Raw genomic sequence first — 14,338 nt, forward strand, 5'->3', positions numbered from 1 at the left:
AGAAATTAGATGGAAAATGTCACATGCTGTAGTAATTTGTTTGCATTTCCGGCTCGACCTGCAGCACCGACCTTCAAAGTACATTTTTATAGAGGTTTCCTCTGACCTTCATTGCACATTTATGTGAACACAAGTTAGTCTTAGAACTGGATGGACAGTCTCAGTCATTTATTTCTTGCTCATCTCTTGTAGTGAAGCACTGGCAGGTGGTCCTAGGGATCACAGTAAACTTGCTGCAAGGCCTCTGTCATGACAGAGGAGCTGTCTTTCAGAGAGACCATAAACCTGTAAGGCAGGGGTATGGTTGATTCTCCTTAAACTGCTCTAGAAACCAGTCAGTTTAAAACAGATTAGGACAAAAATGCCTTTTTTGCTTTCTTGTATGCAATTTAATTACTCTTTTTGTGCGCTGGCATTATAATTGGAGCTCTACATAGCACAATAATTCTTATTTGGAAATAATACATTTTAGTCAGATAAATATTCTAGAGCAGGCCGATGCACGTGACCAAAAAGCGTGATTAATGCAGGGAAAATACTGTTGGGAGACGACAGAAATTAATTAACATATGCATTAGGAAATTAGGAAAATAGAAGGCAGACTCTCTAACTCTCTCCCCCTCCCTTTCTCTCTCTCACTCTCTCATACTGATGTATAGCGTTACAGTTTTAGAAGGCACATTCACGTGCCATTTACATCCGACCTAAAGCAGAGAGTAGCTTTATATACCAACCCGGAGGAACGGAGAAGGATAGTGCCGAGTTCTGTCACAATGACGCCGTCAAGCCCATCCGTATAGATTCTTTATGGCGTGCGCAGTGCCTACAAATGAATGCCTCCGGTTCACTGGTAGGTGAAACAACGCGCATTATACTTACCGCATGATAAATTCTTTGAAACACAGCCGCAGCTTGTTGTGATGCCGGTAGAGTTTGGGATCCGCAGGAATCTCAGCCAGGAAGACCTGGGCTACTTCTAGTGGGCCCTAACAGGAAGAGAAAAACACAGAAGGCTACATCTTTAGTAACAGAAAATCAGAATTACTAATTTTCTCATAAACGGTTCCTCCTGTGATAGCAACAGGCTACTTTAATGCTGTGCATGTTTGTGTCCTTTGTTCAGCTACAGAAGTACTGTACAGGATTAGACCATGTCAGGTACCACTTCAAGGAGGTGAACAATACAAGCGAAAAACAAAAATATCTCTGGAAGTAAATTGGAAGTAGAAGGAAGGGAAATGGTATACAGTTGTATTTAAGAGATATATAAATTGTACTCTGATTAGTTCAAAAGAAATATAGAAATATATTGTATTGGAGTTTTACAATACCTTTTATTTCCAAAAGTATTACTTTTTGTGTAACTCCTAAATTGAGTGCTCCTGCTTTCTTTTTCATATTCCCCCCCCTCTTTCTCATTCTATCACATCTAAATTTGTGAAGGTTTGCTTGCCTTAAACTCTAATTCCTCTTTAACCTGTCCTGGTCACCTGGTCCCTCTTCCTGTGTTGCTTTCCTCTATCCTTGATCCACGTCCCCCTCTTGGCATGTCTATGTCCTTCATATCTCCTATAGTTCTGTCTCTCATTTCGTATCTACCTCTCCCCTCGCTCTAGCTATGCCCTTCCAATCTGTCCATCTCATTCTCTTTCCAGTACTTTGCGAGGGACAGATACAGCCACAACTCACTGTTCCGGGTAGAAGTGCAAGTGCACCTTTTGCTTCTAACGTAATTTCTATGCCATCTCTCTGAAGGTAAGCTACCGTGCAGCAGGAAGTCACATCAGTCACATACCATCACCCTTTTGAAAGGCAGAAACTATGTGGGCTCATGAGATAAGATTCTGTGCCTCTATGTAGTCAGTAGCCGCAGAATAGGAGGTAATTTGCATAGGATGAAGATGTGTGTAGGATAACGAGAAATATATATATATATATTCCCCTGAAAAAAGCAAAATTACAGGGACGTTATAGTTAGGTTCTGAATTTACTCACACAAAACCAGAGAAATTCAGCAGTTATAGTTATAGTTATTTCAAGTAACTATAACTCGCAACCTAAGGTAACTATAATTCACTCCCCATGCATAGTTTTTTCATCAATAATTTGATTTCTAATGTTTCATTGATATTTTTATTGACGTTCTAAAAGTTGTCATTAGTGCTGTAATATCTTGGGTAATTACTAGTGCATGGCGAAGGTGCAAGTTATAGTTACCTTAGGCCGCGACTTATAGTTACTTGAAATAACTCTAACTATAACTGCTGAATTTTCCCGCTTTTGTGCGAGTAGATTCAGAACCTAACTATAACATGTATGTAACCTTTGCTTTTTTAAGTGAATTTTTAAAGCTTTTTTAAAATGTTATTTCCTATAATGTCCCCGTAGCTTTCAGTTTTTTCAGTGAATTTCAATGTTTTTTTAAATGTAAAGTAATTTTCATTACTATACATGAACCCAACCACGTCTGAACCAAAGGCAACACCAACTGATGGCGAACCCCCAAGACAGGTGTGGGCCGGATCGGACCAGTTCAGAGCGGCGGACAGCTGTGGGCGGCGAATTTCAAATTTTTATAGGCATCCACAATCTTCCTGATCAGCTGGCAGACAGGTAATGGGGGCACCTAGGCGGTTGGCAGTGGTGGCTAGATGGGTCAAAAAAGGGATCCCAGCCGCACTCACCTTACCTGATTTTTCGCCTGGCTGCCCCTGATAACCCCCGACGCGCCTGCATCCCGCGCCTTTTCTTTCCTCAGGATTTTTGTGGACCTTTCTTTCCTGAAGATTTTGCCCTGATTTTTGGATTGCCACGGCTGCAGCTGTGGTCCCTGCCTGACTAGCCCTTGCCTGTTAGCCTGACCGCTCCCTGGCCTTGGGCAGTGGTAGCTGGCAATAGCCTCGGAGAATCTCGGGAGGAAGGTTTGACCTCACACCAGCCCTGCTGGCTGCTGTTGTTCAGGACTTGAATTGCTCAGACAAGGTAAAGTGAGGGTAGTTTTTGGGGCTGTACGTGCTCTTGGTGCTGGGGCAGGCCAGGTCCAGGTTGGGGGCAGCATATTAGTCCGGGACAGCCAGGAAATAAATCAGCTGATTCGTACGGTTGGTGTTTTGTGCAATTTTTGCCTTTGAGCATTTTCTTTCTCCAGTAAGTGCCGCTGCTAGCTTGGTTATTGTCCTCAGTAGTCTGTTTGTGCTGGGTGAATTTCCTGACGGTGTTATTTGTCCACCTCTGAGGTTGTATTAACTCGTGATATGCCTGGGGCTGGTTAGCAGGTGACCGGGGGATTTAGGTTTGCCGGGTTGTTGCATTTTAATGGGCTCAGCTATTTCACTTCCTATCTTACTGCCAAGTAGAGAATGTGGGTAGTATTGAATTAAGTAGGACATTTGCAATTAAGGCCCTAACACTGACTTGGGAGGGATACACGCAACAGGCAAGGTACTGGTGGTAAAAATCCCCCCAAAACAGGTAAAGTGTAAATCTGACTTGGAAGTGGTTATGGGGCATCTGGATACCATGGACTGGATCCTAGCACTTTTGCAACCAACTCTGGCCTAATTGACAGAAAATGGTGGTGTCCAGCAACATGATACTACCCCAGTTGTACCTGGGGATGCACCAGCAGACAGGGAGGAGGACAGGTTTCCCACTAAAATCAGCATTCCCTCCTGTCCCAAAGCAGGCTAGGAGAGTAACACCCAAGGTGGTGGGGGGGGGGGATGAAACTAGCTGCAAGGGGGACTCCCAGGAGGGAGTCAGTGGTCCCTAGTCAGGGGCAGGCAGACACACAAATGGTCATCCCAATGACTGAGGAGGTACCGGGCCCATGCCCGGAAGCGACTAGGTCAATAAGTGAGCAGGGTGCCTGGGAAGGCCTAGTCAGCAGCTTAGCCAAAGTGTTGCCTTGGCTAACGAGGGAGCTGCATTGGCCACAGTGAGGAGCTTGATGGGGGGGAGCTAGTTCCAAGCATCAGGAAAACACAGCAGGAACCTGGAGGCACCTAGGGTTCCAGCAGCAGCCCCACCGTATCTGCCAATTCTGCCCGCCTTGCTACCCCAGCAGTAGGAGGGCCCTCTACAAGTGTGCCAGCAATGTAGTCCAAAGGTGAGGGTGTGACCCAATCTGGTAGCACATATGACCATGTACTATCACCCAGGGATCAGTTAGGCTCTACCTGGCCGAGGAGATAAAGGCAAAGATTAAAAAGGGGACATATGTGGATATTTTTGAGCTTACTATTGTGAAGCCGGCAGAGGAGGACATTAAAGAAAATAAGGACTTTACCCATAAATGGAAGAAACCTAAGGCTGAATAAACTATAAGAAACTGGATCAAAGGTTTTACCATTTATCAGTCAGATCTACTTGAGAAATTCCCAGATTTGGGCCCCCAGACTGCGTATTATATGAATAAAATAGTGGGTGCATACGTATGATAAGGTGTTCAGGTTAAAGAAAGCCACAAAGTCTTCCATGTCATGGGATCAGACTGATGTGAATGCTTGGTTGTGTAGTATAATTCTAAAGAAACCTGAGACCAATGGACAGTCACCCTTTCGGGCTTGAGAAGCAGGAGGGGACCGCAAAGGGGCCTGTTGGGCATTCAACTAAAAGGCATGTACCAGACCTCAGGGGTCTTGCAAGTTCAAGCACAATTGCTCCTTTTGTGGTACTGCAGGGCACCCAGAGTTCAAACGCTTCAAGAAGTCAAAGGAAAAGGGAGGGCAGAAATAAGGGTGGCTTTCCTTTGGTTGTGGGTGAACCTATGTCTCTATTGTTCTTGAATCCTTGTCTAACTGTGTATCCACAGTATGAAATTGTACAACAGTTGTATGATGGTTTCTTCTATGGTTTCAGCAACCCAGCACCAGGAATACAGGGGCCAGAGTTCTGTAATAATCAGCATTCCTTAGGTATTTCACAAGGGGCGGCTGCACGAAAAATCTGGACGGTACTGAGTTTGTGCAGGATAGTGGGGCCTTTTGCTCACTCTTAGGGTTGGTACCCAAAAAGGACCCTGGTGAATTTAAATTAATACACAATCTCCAAGCCACTTGTGGAGCATCAGTAAATGATGCAATTGACCCAGTGCTCTGCTCTGAAGAATGCATCCCTTGATGGCACTCTGCCATGAGGGCCCCTGGACCCAGCTGCCTCAATAATGCCAAAGGCAGATATAGAGTCAGTCTTCTGGCTTTTAGCAGTTCATCCCAATGATTTATTATTTGTTGGGTTTCCAGTTCCAGGGGAAGTTATATTATGACAGATGCATGCTCACGGGGTGTTCAGTTTCTTGTGCATATCTTGAGAAGTTTAGTACCTTTATGGAATGGGTTTTTACAAGACATCTGGGTCAACTTCTATCATTCATTACTTAGATGACATCTTGTTCCTGGGACCGAGTGGGTCTGATAGATGTGCTAGGTCTTTGGCTACATTCACGTCCCTAATGGCTGAATTTGGGATACCTTAGCTCATGAAACGAATACAGGGCTAGCCACAGCCTTGGTGTTCCTGGGAATAGAAGTTGATTCAGTGAAAGGAGAGTGTAGGCTACCTCTTGACAAGGTCTAGGCTTTTTAGGCACCCCTGGAAACATGTCTAGGGTCCAAGAAGTGTACTCTACGCCAGTTACAGGTGTTAGTGGGACAACTAAATTTTTCCTTATGGATAATTCCAATGGGTCGTCCTTTCTCCCGCTCCATAGCCCAAGCCATGTCCAGTTTGAAAGAAAAGCACCATAGAACACACCTGTCCTCTGATGTTGAACAGGATTTAAGAATTTGGCTGGCATTTCTTAAGGGCTTCAATGGGGTAATGGTGTAGCCGGCACCTTTGCAGTAAAATCAAGAATTGAGTTTGTTTTCTGACTCAGCTGGCAGTATTGGTTTTTTCGGGCCATATTAGGCACCAGGTGGTGTGCACAAGCCTAGCCTCAGCATTAGCAGTCTTCAGGGCTAATCAAGAACATCATCTTTTTGGAGTTATTTCCCATAGTAGTGGCATTACACATATGGGTAGACCAATTACGCAATCCATCCTATATTTTAGGGCCTGACAACATGGCGGTGGTTGAATGAGTTAATTTCCAATATGCCAGATGCAAAAGGGTACTGAGCCTGTTAAAAGAACTGGTATTAATCTGTTTGAAAAATAACATTCTGTTCAAAGCAAAACATGTACCTGGTATTTTCAATAATGCATCTGAGCCTTGTCTCATTTCAAGCTACAGAGGTTTTGGCGCTTCCACCCAGGGGCTGAGTTGGAACCTGTTAGTCCTGACAGCCTTAAGGTGGTCATCCCCCAACTTTTTGCTTGCCTCCCTCCACTTTTCTGACTCTGTTTTTGCAAGTTTTAGGACTCTGCGCACTTTACTACTGCTAACCAGTGCTAAAGTGCATATGCTCTCTCCCTTAAACATGGCAACATTGGTTTATCCCCAGTTGGCATATTTAATATACTTATAAGTCCCTAGTAAAGTGCACTACATGTGCCCAGGGCCTGTAATTTAAATGCTACTAGTCGGCTTGCAGCACTAATTGTGCCACCCACATAAGTAGCCCCTTAACTATGTCTCAGGCCTGCCATGGCAAGGCCTGTATGTGCAGTTTCACTGCCACTTCGACTTGGCATTTAAAAGTACTTGCCAAGCCTTAAATTCCCTTTTTCTACGTATTTCACCCCAAGGTAGGCCCTAGGTAACCCAAAGGGCAGGGTGCTATGTAGGTAAAAGGCAGGACATGTACATACATGTTTCACTTGCCTTGTAGAGGAAAGCTCCTAAATTCGTTATCCACTATTGTGAGGCCTGCTCCTTTCATAAACTAGCATTAGGGCTGCCGTCATATACCTTTTGAGTGGTAGATCCTGATCTGAAAGGGGTAACCTGGTCATATTTAGTATGGCCGGAATGATAATAGAAATTACTGCTTTTTGGTGAGGTTGGATTTTATATAACTATTTTAGAAATGCCACTTCTAGGAAGTGAGCATTTCTCTGCACTTAAAAACCATCTGTGCCTTACAGTCTGTCTCCAATGAACATCTGGGCTGGGCTGGTTGACAGCTCCCTTGTGCATTTCACCCAGACAACCACAAAAGCAAGACACTCAGTCATACCTGTACTTATCCGCAAACTGAATGGGTCTTCCTGGGCTGGAAGTGTGGAGGGTCTGATACTTACATTTCAAAGGCTAGTGGCCTGCCCTCACAAAATGGGCTGCCAAACCCCCTACTGGGACCCTGGCAGACTAGACTGCACAGAAAGGGGAACTTGTGCACTTCAAAACCACTCTTTGATGTCTCCCCCACTTCAAAGGCATTTTTGGGTATATAAACTGGGTCTCTGACCCCACAAATTTAGACACTTCTGGACCTACGGTTCAAAGAGTAAAGTTTATGTGGTCCACTTCTCTCTTCCTGGAGGATGCCCAGTTATTTTCCATGTTGTGGGTTATCAAAAAGTGGTGTGGACCAGTTTGCCCCAGGCTGGTAACATAAGGTAATAGAAGATTGAGAACCCACTTTGTCATAAAATATCGAATTGGCAGTTATGATGCGATTTATCGTCAGAAAATAAGATATCAAGTCCAAACGTTGAATCCAAGTGCATTTATTACTGCTCATATGGTCTGGAGATCAAAAACACTGGTTGTATGTTTTTCTTTGAATAAGGAGTTTTAGACTTGTAGACGGACAGCCGACACGTGTTTTGCCCCCTAATGGTGGGTTCACCTGGGGCTTTTTCAAGGCTAGTTTTGTTGTTCAAAGGAAATCCATTGTAGAGATCAGTGAGAATATTAAAATCTGTGATTAAAGGGTGTCCCGGGAAAAATCCCGCTATTGTTAGGAGATACCATATATTAGTTACCACCCAAAATGACTTGATGTACATATTGTAAATAGAATCTAACAATGCTATGAAATGTTTTTAATGTTGCGTTTATGAAGTTGTTATAAATACGGCTAGAGAATTGTTATGTTCTCTAACACAGGAATGTTGTCAGCTAGTCTCTGTCCCCCGGGGTGAATCCCAATCTTGCGGGGAGGGATGCAGGATTTGAAGCCTCAGGTGGGCCATTTTGATAATTTGGGTAGGTCTCAGTACGGTCCCACCTTTGCGCATGGCCTTTGGCTCCAGGCTATGTACACCCTTTGCCCGTATGCAGCAGGGGGTGCCTGCAAGGCCTGGCCTTCGGCCATTCCCTGCGGCCAACTCCTCTTAACCACCCAACTGTGCACTGCATTTGGTCATGCGCAGCAGGAGTTGGCTTCAGGGCCTGTCTCTGTGGGTGTGAGAATAGGTGTCAGAGGGTGTCTCTGGGTGTGAGAGTGGCTGTGAGTGTGTCTGTCTAGGTGTGAGAATGGGTGTAAGAGTATCTGATTGTGCTGCAACAGATGAAAGATGCATTCACCTCCATGATGGATTTCAGATTATTTTTTAATATGGAATCGCAGAGTAAACAAACTTGCTTTGCCTTTACCAAGCCCAGAAATTAGGTCCATTTGTCCTGTCCAGAAGTGGAGCTTCAACTAGGAATCTGCTACGTTTATGTTTGTAAGTGCTTCCTGTCGAGATTTAATTTCTGTTAAATGAGCATCATGGCCAGAACAAAAGCTCACCTGCTCGTTTATCCAACAAGAGTCCAAAGTTCTGCACAAAATGACTATACAACAAGAGCACTTTCTACTGGTTAGTTAGTATGTGCTACCTCATTGGGTGAATGGCCAGTGTGGGAGAGGAGGGCCGCGTGGCCCCCCTCCTCTGGCCGATTTTGGCCCCCCTCCTCTGGCCGATTTTGGCCCCACGGACCCTATACCACAGGCCCATAACAGTTCAATGGAAGAGGCACATGGCCCACATCCACGGGCCGATTTCGGCCCTGTGGATCGTATCTCCTGAGCCTGGCCTTCATTAAGTGGAGGAGGGGGGCTGCACGTCCCCCTCCCCTGGGCAATTTCAGCCCCGGGGACCCCATCCCCTGGGCCCCGGCCATCTCTCCTGGGTGCCCTCCAGGGCACCCAGTGCACAATGGGACCACGGGGAGCCTCAAGGCCCCCGCAGTCCGAGACGGCTTCCCACCTCCTGCGGGAGCCAGCATTGCTGTCATGCTAAACATGCAGCTTCCTGTCAGTGAGAGCAATTGTTTCCTCTGTTTCCTTGCCCACACATCTGCGGGCAGGGAAACAGAGGAAATCTCCGCTCCCAGCAAGTGAGAGCTCTGACAGGTCTTGCTTGCTGGAACCAGAGTGTTTGCTGTGACTTGGCGGGAGCTGTCACAGCAAATAGACATGTTCCAGGGGTGGGCACCCAGGGACATAGTAGGAGCCAGCCCTGGGGGGTGGCGGTCCCCAGGGCCATTATTGACTCCTTGTGGGGGTCCGTGCAACCTCCCTTCAACATTTGAATTCGCCCCAGGGAGGTGGTGGTCCCTGGTCCCTGGTGCGAGGGGTCGCTGACGGACCCCCTTCATTACTTCAATTAAGCCCCGGGACGGTTGTGGTCCTTGGGGCTGAGGGTGGTCGTGCAGTCCCCCCCCCTTTCTTTTCAAACAAATGCCCCCAGGCGGTGGTGGTCCCGAGGCGCAGGGATGCCACGTAGTCCACCGCATACTATTGAACTAAAGACCCGAGGAGGTGGCGGTTCCCGAGGCTGCGGGGAGCAGTAAGGCCCTCCTCCGCATAAAATCCAAACAGCCCAGGGGAGGTGGCACCTGGGCACGACCCTGCTACTATAAGTAAGGCATTTTGCCCTGGGGAGGTGGTTGTCCCCGGGTTCAGGGGGCCCCCGCATACTATAGAATTAAAGCCCCGCTCCCTCTGTTAGTTTTTTACATTTTCTAGGACCAGGCGCACCCCGGGGATTTATTAAAACAAGTGCAGGAGACCACAGTTGTTTTTTTTTAATTGCTGCAAATTCGTGGCAAAAATATAAACAAAAACTGCTTTTTTGCCCTAGGGGGGTCCCTCTGGGACCCCTGCACCAAAGCTAAGGGGTCAGGGTGTCCCTACCCTAGCCCCTTTTCTTTTTTTCACTCTTTTTCTGGGATTCCAAAAACCACCTTTCTGCAAATTTGGTGCCATTGCGTCCAGCGGTTCGGGCTGTAGTCATGTTAAAAACTCCTAAAGAAATGAACATGGTAAATGCATGTTTATTGAACTCACCACTTTTTCTCGCCCCCCGCTTGACGGGTCACCCCGCAACTTTGTGTGTGCAACAAGAATCACCTGCACACTTTTTTTTGGAAAGTTTCGTCAAACAGTGCTAAAGATAAAGGCAAGTCAAAAAAAGATTTTTTCTATGGAAACATGGTTTTAACTATAACGACCTAATATATATATATATATATATATATATATATATATATATATATATATATGCATATATAAATATATTTTAACTCACCACATGTAATACTAATCCATTGCCTCCAGGGGAGCTTGAATTATAGCCACCAGGTCTCTACCAGAACTTGTGTTCTATAGATTGGTCTTGACCTCCCTCGAGGGTCTTAGCTTGAAATTTCCCTGTGACCGAAACCCCTTTCTCAGTGCTTACTGTCAGCCGGTGGTTGCAGGTGGGGCCAATGGCACTAATTTTGAGGACCGGTACTTATTTTTATCTAGAGCAAGAGGGAGAAAAACACAGAAGAGGGAAAGAAGAATGAGGAGAAAGAGAGATCAAAAGTAATAAAGGGAAAAAGCAGGGATGAAAATGAACCTGCAAGAGTAAGATAAAGACAGGGAGTGTCTAGTGGTGGATTACAGAGGCATGAGGTTTAATCTGGACCATACAGCCTTGGAATTTGGTACCCCCACCCAAGATTAATTAGCGCTGGCCTCAGGCTTCTGGGTGAAACTCAGGGCCCCAATCACTTATTTACTTTCTTTTTTTTGACAAATTAAGCACTTCCCTTTCCTTATATGTCAGCTGGTCTCTGTAGTTTTATGAAAAAAAAACAGGTATAGAGCAACAACCTCTTGCTTGGCTCAATCTCCTTTCTGTGACTTGTGGTGACAGTCGAACATGTCACTCATCAAGTGTTCATCTATGGCTAGGATTGTTCAAGAGATCATCTCCGTCAGACTGACAGTCAGTGGGACATTTCTTGAAATATGATACTTTTTGGTGATGGTGGGCCCTGGAATTAAAGGTGGGACTGAGTTATTTTCCAAGTGTGCCTTGCAGTGGTTCTTTATCAGTAAGTGTGTCTCCCTTTTGCTCTGCCTCACTAGTACCCAGCCTTCTTACTTGATTTCTGACACTCTACTTCCTTTTTACCATCAATATATCCTACATCTTTTTACTAATGTGTGCTAGACTCTTGCTGTTGTCTCCGCATCTTCTCCACCTATCAGAACTCTTGTGCTCCAGTTGTATTGTTGGAAGCTATTTGGTATACTTTCTGGACTTCGCAGTTTCAGTGGTGATTGCTATGTCCCCACAACATTTTTCACCATGTGATAAACTTGTGGCAACAATGGAATGAATCTTTTATGATGGAAGTATTCTTGCTATGTGAAATGTCCACATGCATGGCTGGTGAACTGTAGCCTTTGACTGACTGAACTGTGCATGGGATCCCCATGGTAGAAAATACTTCATCCAGTGCTGACAGGGTTTCGGCTGCACTGGTCGATGGTAATGTCCTGGCAATTGGGAACTTGTGAGCATTCATTCATCATCAGGAGATACTTCCTTGACGGGAAGTGGGCAAAGTAGTACAGAGTAACAGTTGTCCAGTGACCTGCAAGTAGCTTTGACATGCGCTGGCACAGGTTTTGTGTCTCAGCTGATGCTGTGGCACAGATAACAGATAACTCTTTCATTTGTCCATGTGAGGGAAACCAAAGTTTTTAATAAAGAAGCTTTTTGAAGGCCACAAATCTATGATACCCTTATGCACATGGTTCTTAACCCTCTCTCTTATTCTACTCTTTTTATATGATTCTACAGGGCACCATTTCCTGCCACTGACAATTCATCTTGCTCAAGTTTGAACACGGCATTCATCACTGTACGACCCCAAATTCATAACTACTTTTTGCCAATCCCTCTCTATAATCAACTGCTTAATTACTAACAGTGGAACATCCAATACGATCTCCTCTTCATTTTCTTTATTATACAATCTTGAGTGTTTGCTGAGCCACAGTTCACAGGATTCTGTCTCTTTGCTTGTTTGTGTACTTGGCCGTACTCATATTCTTCTGGATGATTCCCCACCTTTTATTACAGATCAGCATTTGTCCTTTATTCTTTACACAAATTATGAGATGCACTAAATGCCTCGTTATATAGGTTAATCCTGTTCAATAGAGGAAGTGCTAAAAATGTTCCCATGCTCATACAATTACAACAGTCTCCTTCTCTGGCTGAGGGTTTGCCCCTTGTACATTTATCAGACTTGTACTAACATAAGAGATAGTTTGCAACGCTGTATCTACTTCCTGTGTTTGGTTAGAATAGCCTCAATGCCAACAGCATTTGCATTCACAGTTACCAAAGTGCATAGATGCTGGATACTGTGACCCATAGTCCCTTTCAACATGCTTGCACAGAGAGCTCCCTTACAGCCAGACATCTACTCAAAGGCACTCCATTGTTTGATGAGTTCAAGTAGGGGCATTCTCAACATTGGACTTTCAGTGACACAATAACTAGTCACACCCACGAAGATCCCAGAGGACAGACCTCTGTGGGTACCACTAGCTGACTCAGTGCTGCCACCTGTGAGAGCAGATATTTTGACATGAAATAATTATTCTAATGTAATCATACTTACGCTCTAACATGAGAAATGCTTCAAATGAAAAATAAATGTTAACTTGAAAAGTGTGCCTAATTAGTGGCCGCCATCTGAGTGAAAGGCCTGCACATGTTTTTTAAAATGTGTTAACTCAGTGATGAAAGAAAAATATAGTCTTTTTTTAGAACATATTCTTTGCAAAAATAAATGCTGAAATAATACGATTAATTCTTGAGTTTTCTGCTGTGCCTTCTTTTGGTAGAGCAAAGCCAGAGCTAAAGTTGAATGTCTGCCAAATTAACACAAAGTATTTGTTCTCTGCTGTCTGTTAAGCAAGCAAGGTCACAGCATGTAGTTATCAGTCTGCCAAGCTGAGCTAAAGTATCAACTGCTACAAAACATTTCCGTAGAATTACATGCTTCTGTTGCCTTAATCATGAGTTCATTCTGTGTTCGTACTATTGGAATGTGTTTCTATCGAGAGGAAGATCTGATTTGGAAAAAAATTTCTACTTCTTCCTGACTATAGTCCGGCAGCAAGTGCATTCTGAAATGACAAAGACCTTCACTAAACAGTGCGGAAAAGACATCAGATATAATAAATAATATCGTTTGGGCTTACGCAAAAAGGAAGAGGCAGCGAAGTACAGAACATTTAGGGTAATAGTGAAATATTTTCTGATGAGCTAATGTTTTGTGATTGGATGATTTATGCACACATTAAGGGCCATATTTATACTTTTCGACGCACAACTGCGCCAACGCAGTTGTGCGTCGAAAAAGTTAACGCCGGCTAACGCCATTCTGAAGCGCCATGCGGGCGCCGTATTTATTCAATGACGTTAGCCGGCGTTAGCCGGCGGCGCTGCCTGGTGTGCGTCAAAAAAAATGACGTACACCAGGCAGCGCCGGCGTAGGGGAATATGGAGCTTGGGCGCCAAAAAATGGGGCAAGTCAGGCTGAGGCAAAATTATCGCCTCAACCCGATTTGCGCCATTTTTTTCGACTCCCAACCCCCATTGAAATGACTCCTGTCTTAGCAAAGACAGGAGTCATGCCCCCTTGCCCAATGGCCATGCCCAGGGGACTTCTGTCCCCTGGGCATGGTCATTGGGCATAGTGGCATGTAGGGGGGCACAAATCAGGCACCCCTATGCCACAATTTCTTTTTTTTAAATACTTACCTGAACTTACCTTATGTTCCCTGGGATGGGTCCCTCCATCCTTGGGCGTCCTCCTGGGGTGGGCAAGGGTGACAGGGGGGGTCCCTGGGGGCATGGGAGGGCACCTCTGGGCTCCTTCCGAGCCCACAGGTCCCTTAACGCCTGCCCTGACCAGGCGCTAAAAAACGGCGCAAAAGCGGCTGGACGTCATTTTTTTGACCCGCCCACTCCCGGGCGTGATTTTTGCCCGGGAGTGTAAATACGGCGCACATGCCTCGGAGTCCATTTTTTAGATGGGAACGCCTACCTTGCATATCATTAACGCAAAGTAGGTGTCCACGCTAAAAAGTGACGCAAACTCCATGGACTTTGGCGCTAGACGCGTCTAACGCCAGAGTATAAATATGGAGTTAGTTTTGTGTCG

The 14,338-nt window shown here is 45.2% G+C and overlaps 1 protein-coding gene across 2 annotated transcripts in view; it reads right to left on the bottom strand.

The window, feature by feature from the left end:
* The window catches only part of DOCK8 (dedicator of cytokinesis 8), a 709,540-nt gene that overhangs the window by 19,791 nt on the left and 675,411 nt on the right, over positions 1-14,338 (bottom strand). For both annotated transcript variants that reach the window (XM_069228642.1, XM_069228651.1), the window contains one exon: positions 880-986. In XM_069228642.1, coding sequence (XP_069084743.1) covers positions 880-986 — 107 coding nt within the window. The remainder of the gene's footprint in view (positions 1-879; positions 987-14,338) is intronic.

Source organism: Pleurodeles waltl, chromosome 1_1, assembly GCF_031143425.1.
Source record: "Pleurodeles waltl isolate 20211129_DDA chromosome 1_1, aPleWal1.hap1.20221129, whole genome shotgun sequence".
Classification (NCBI taxonomy): domain Eukaryota; kingdom Metazoa; phylum Chordata; class Amphibia; order Caudata; family Salamandridae; genus Pleurodeles; species Pleurodeles waltl.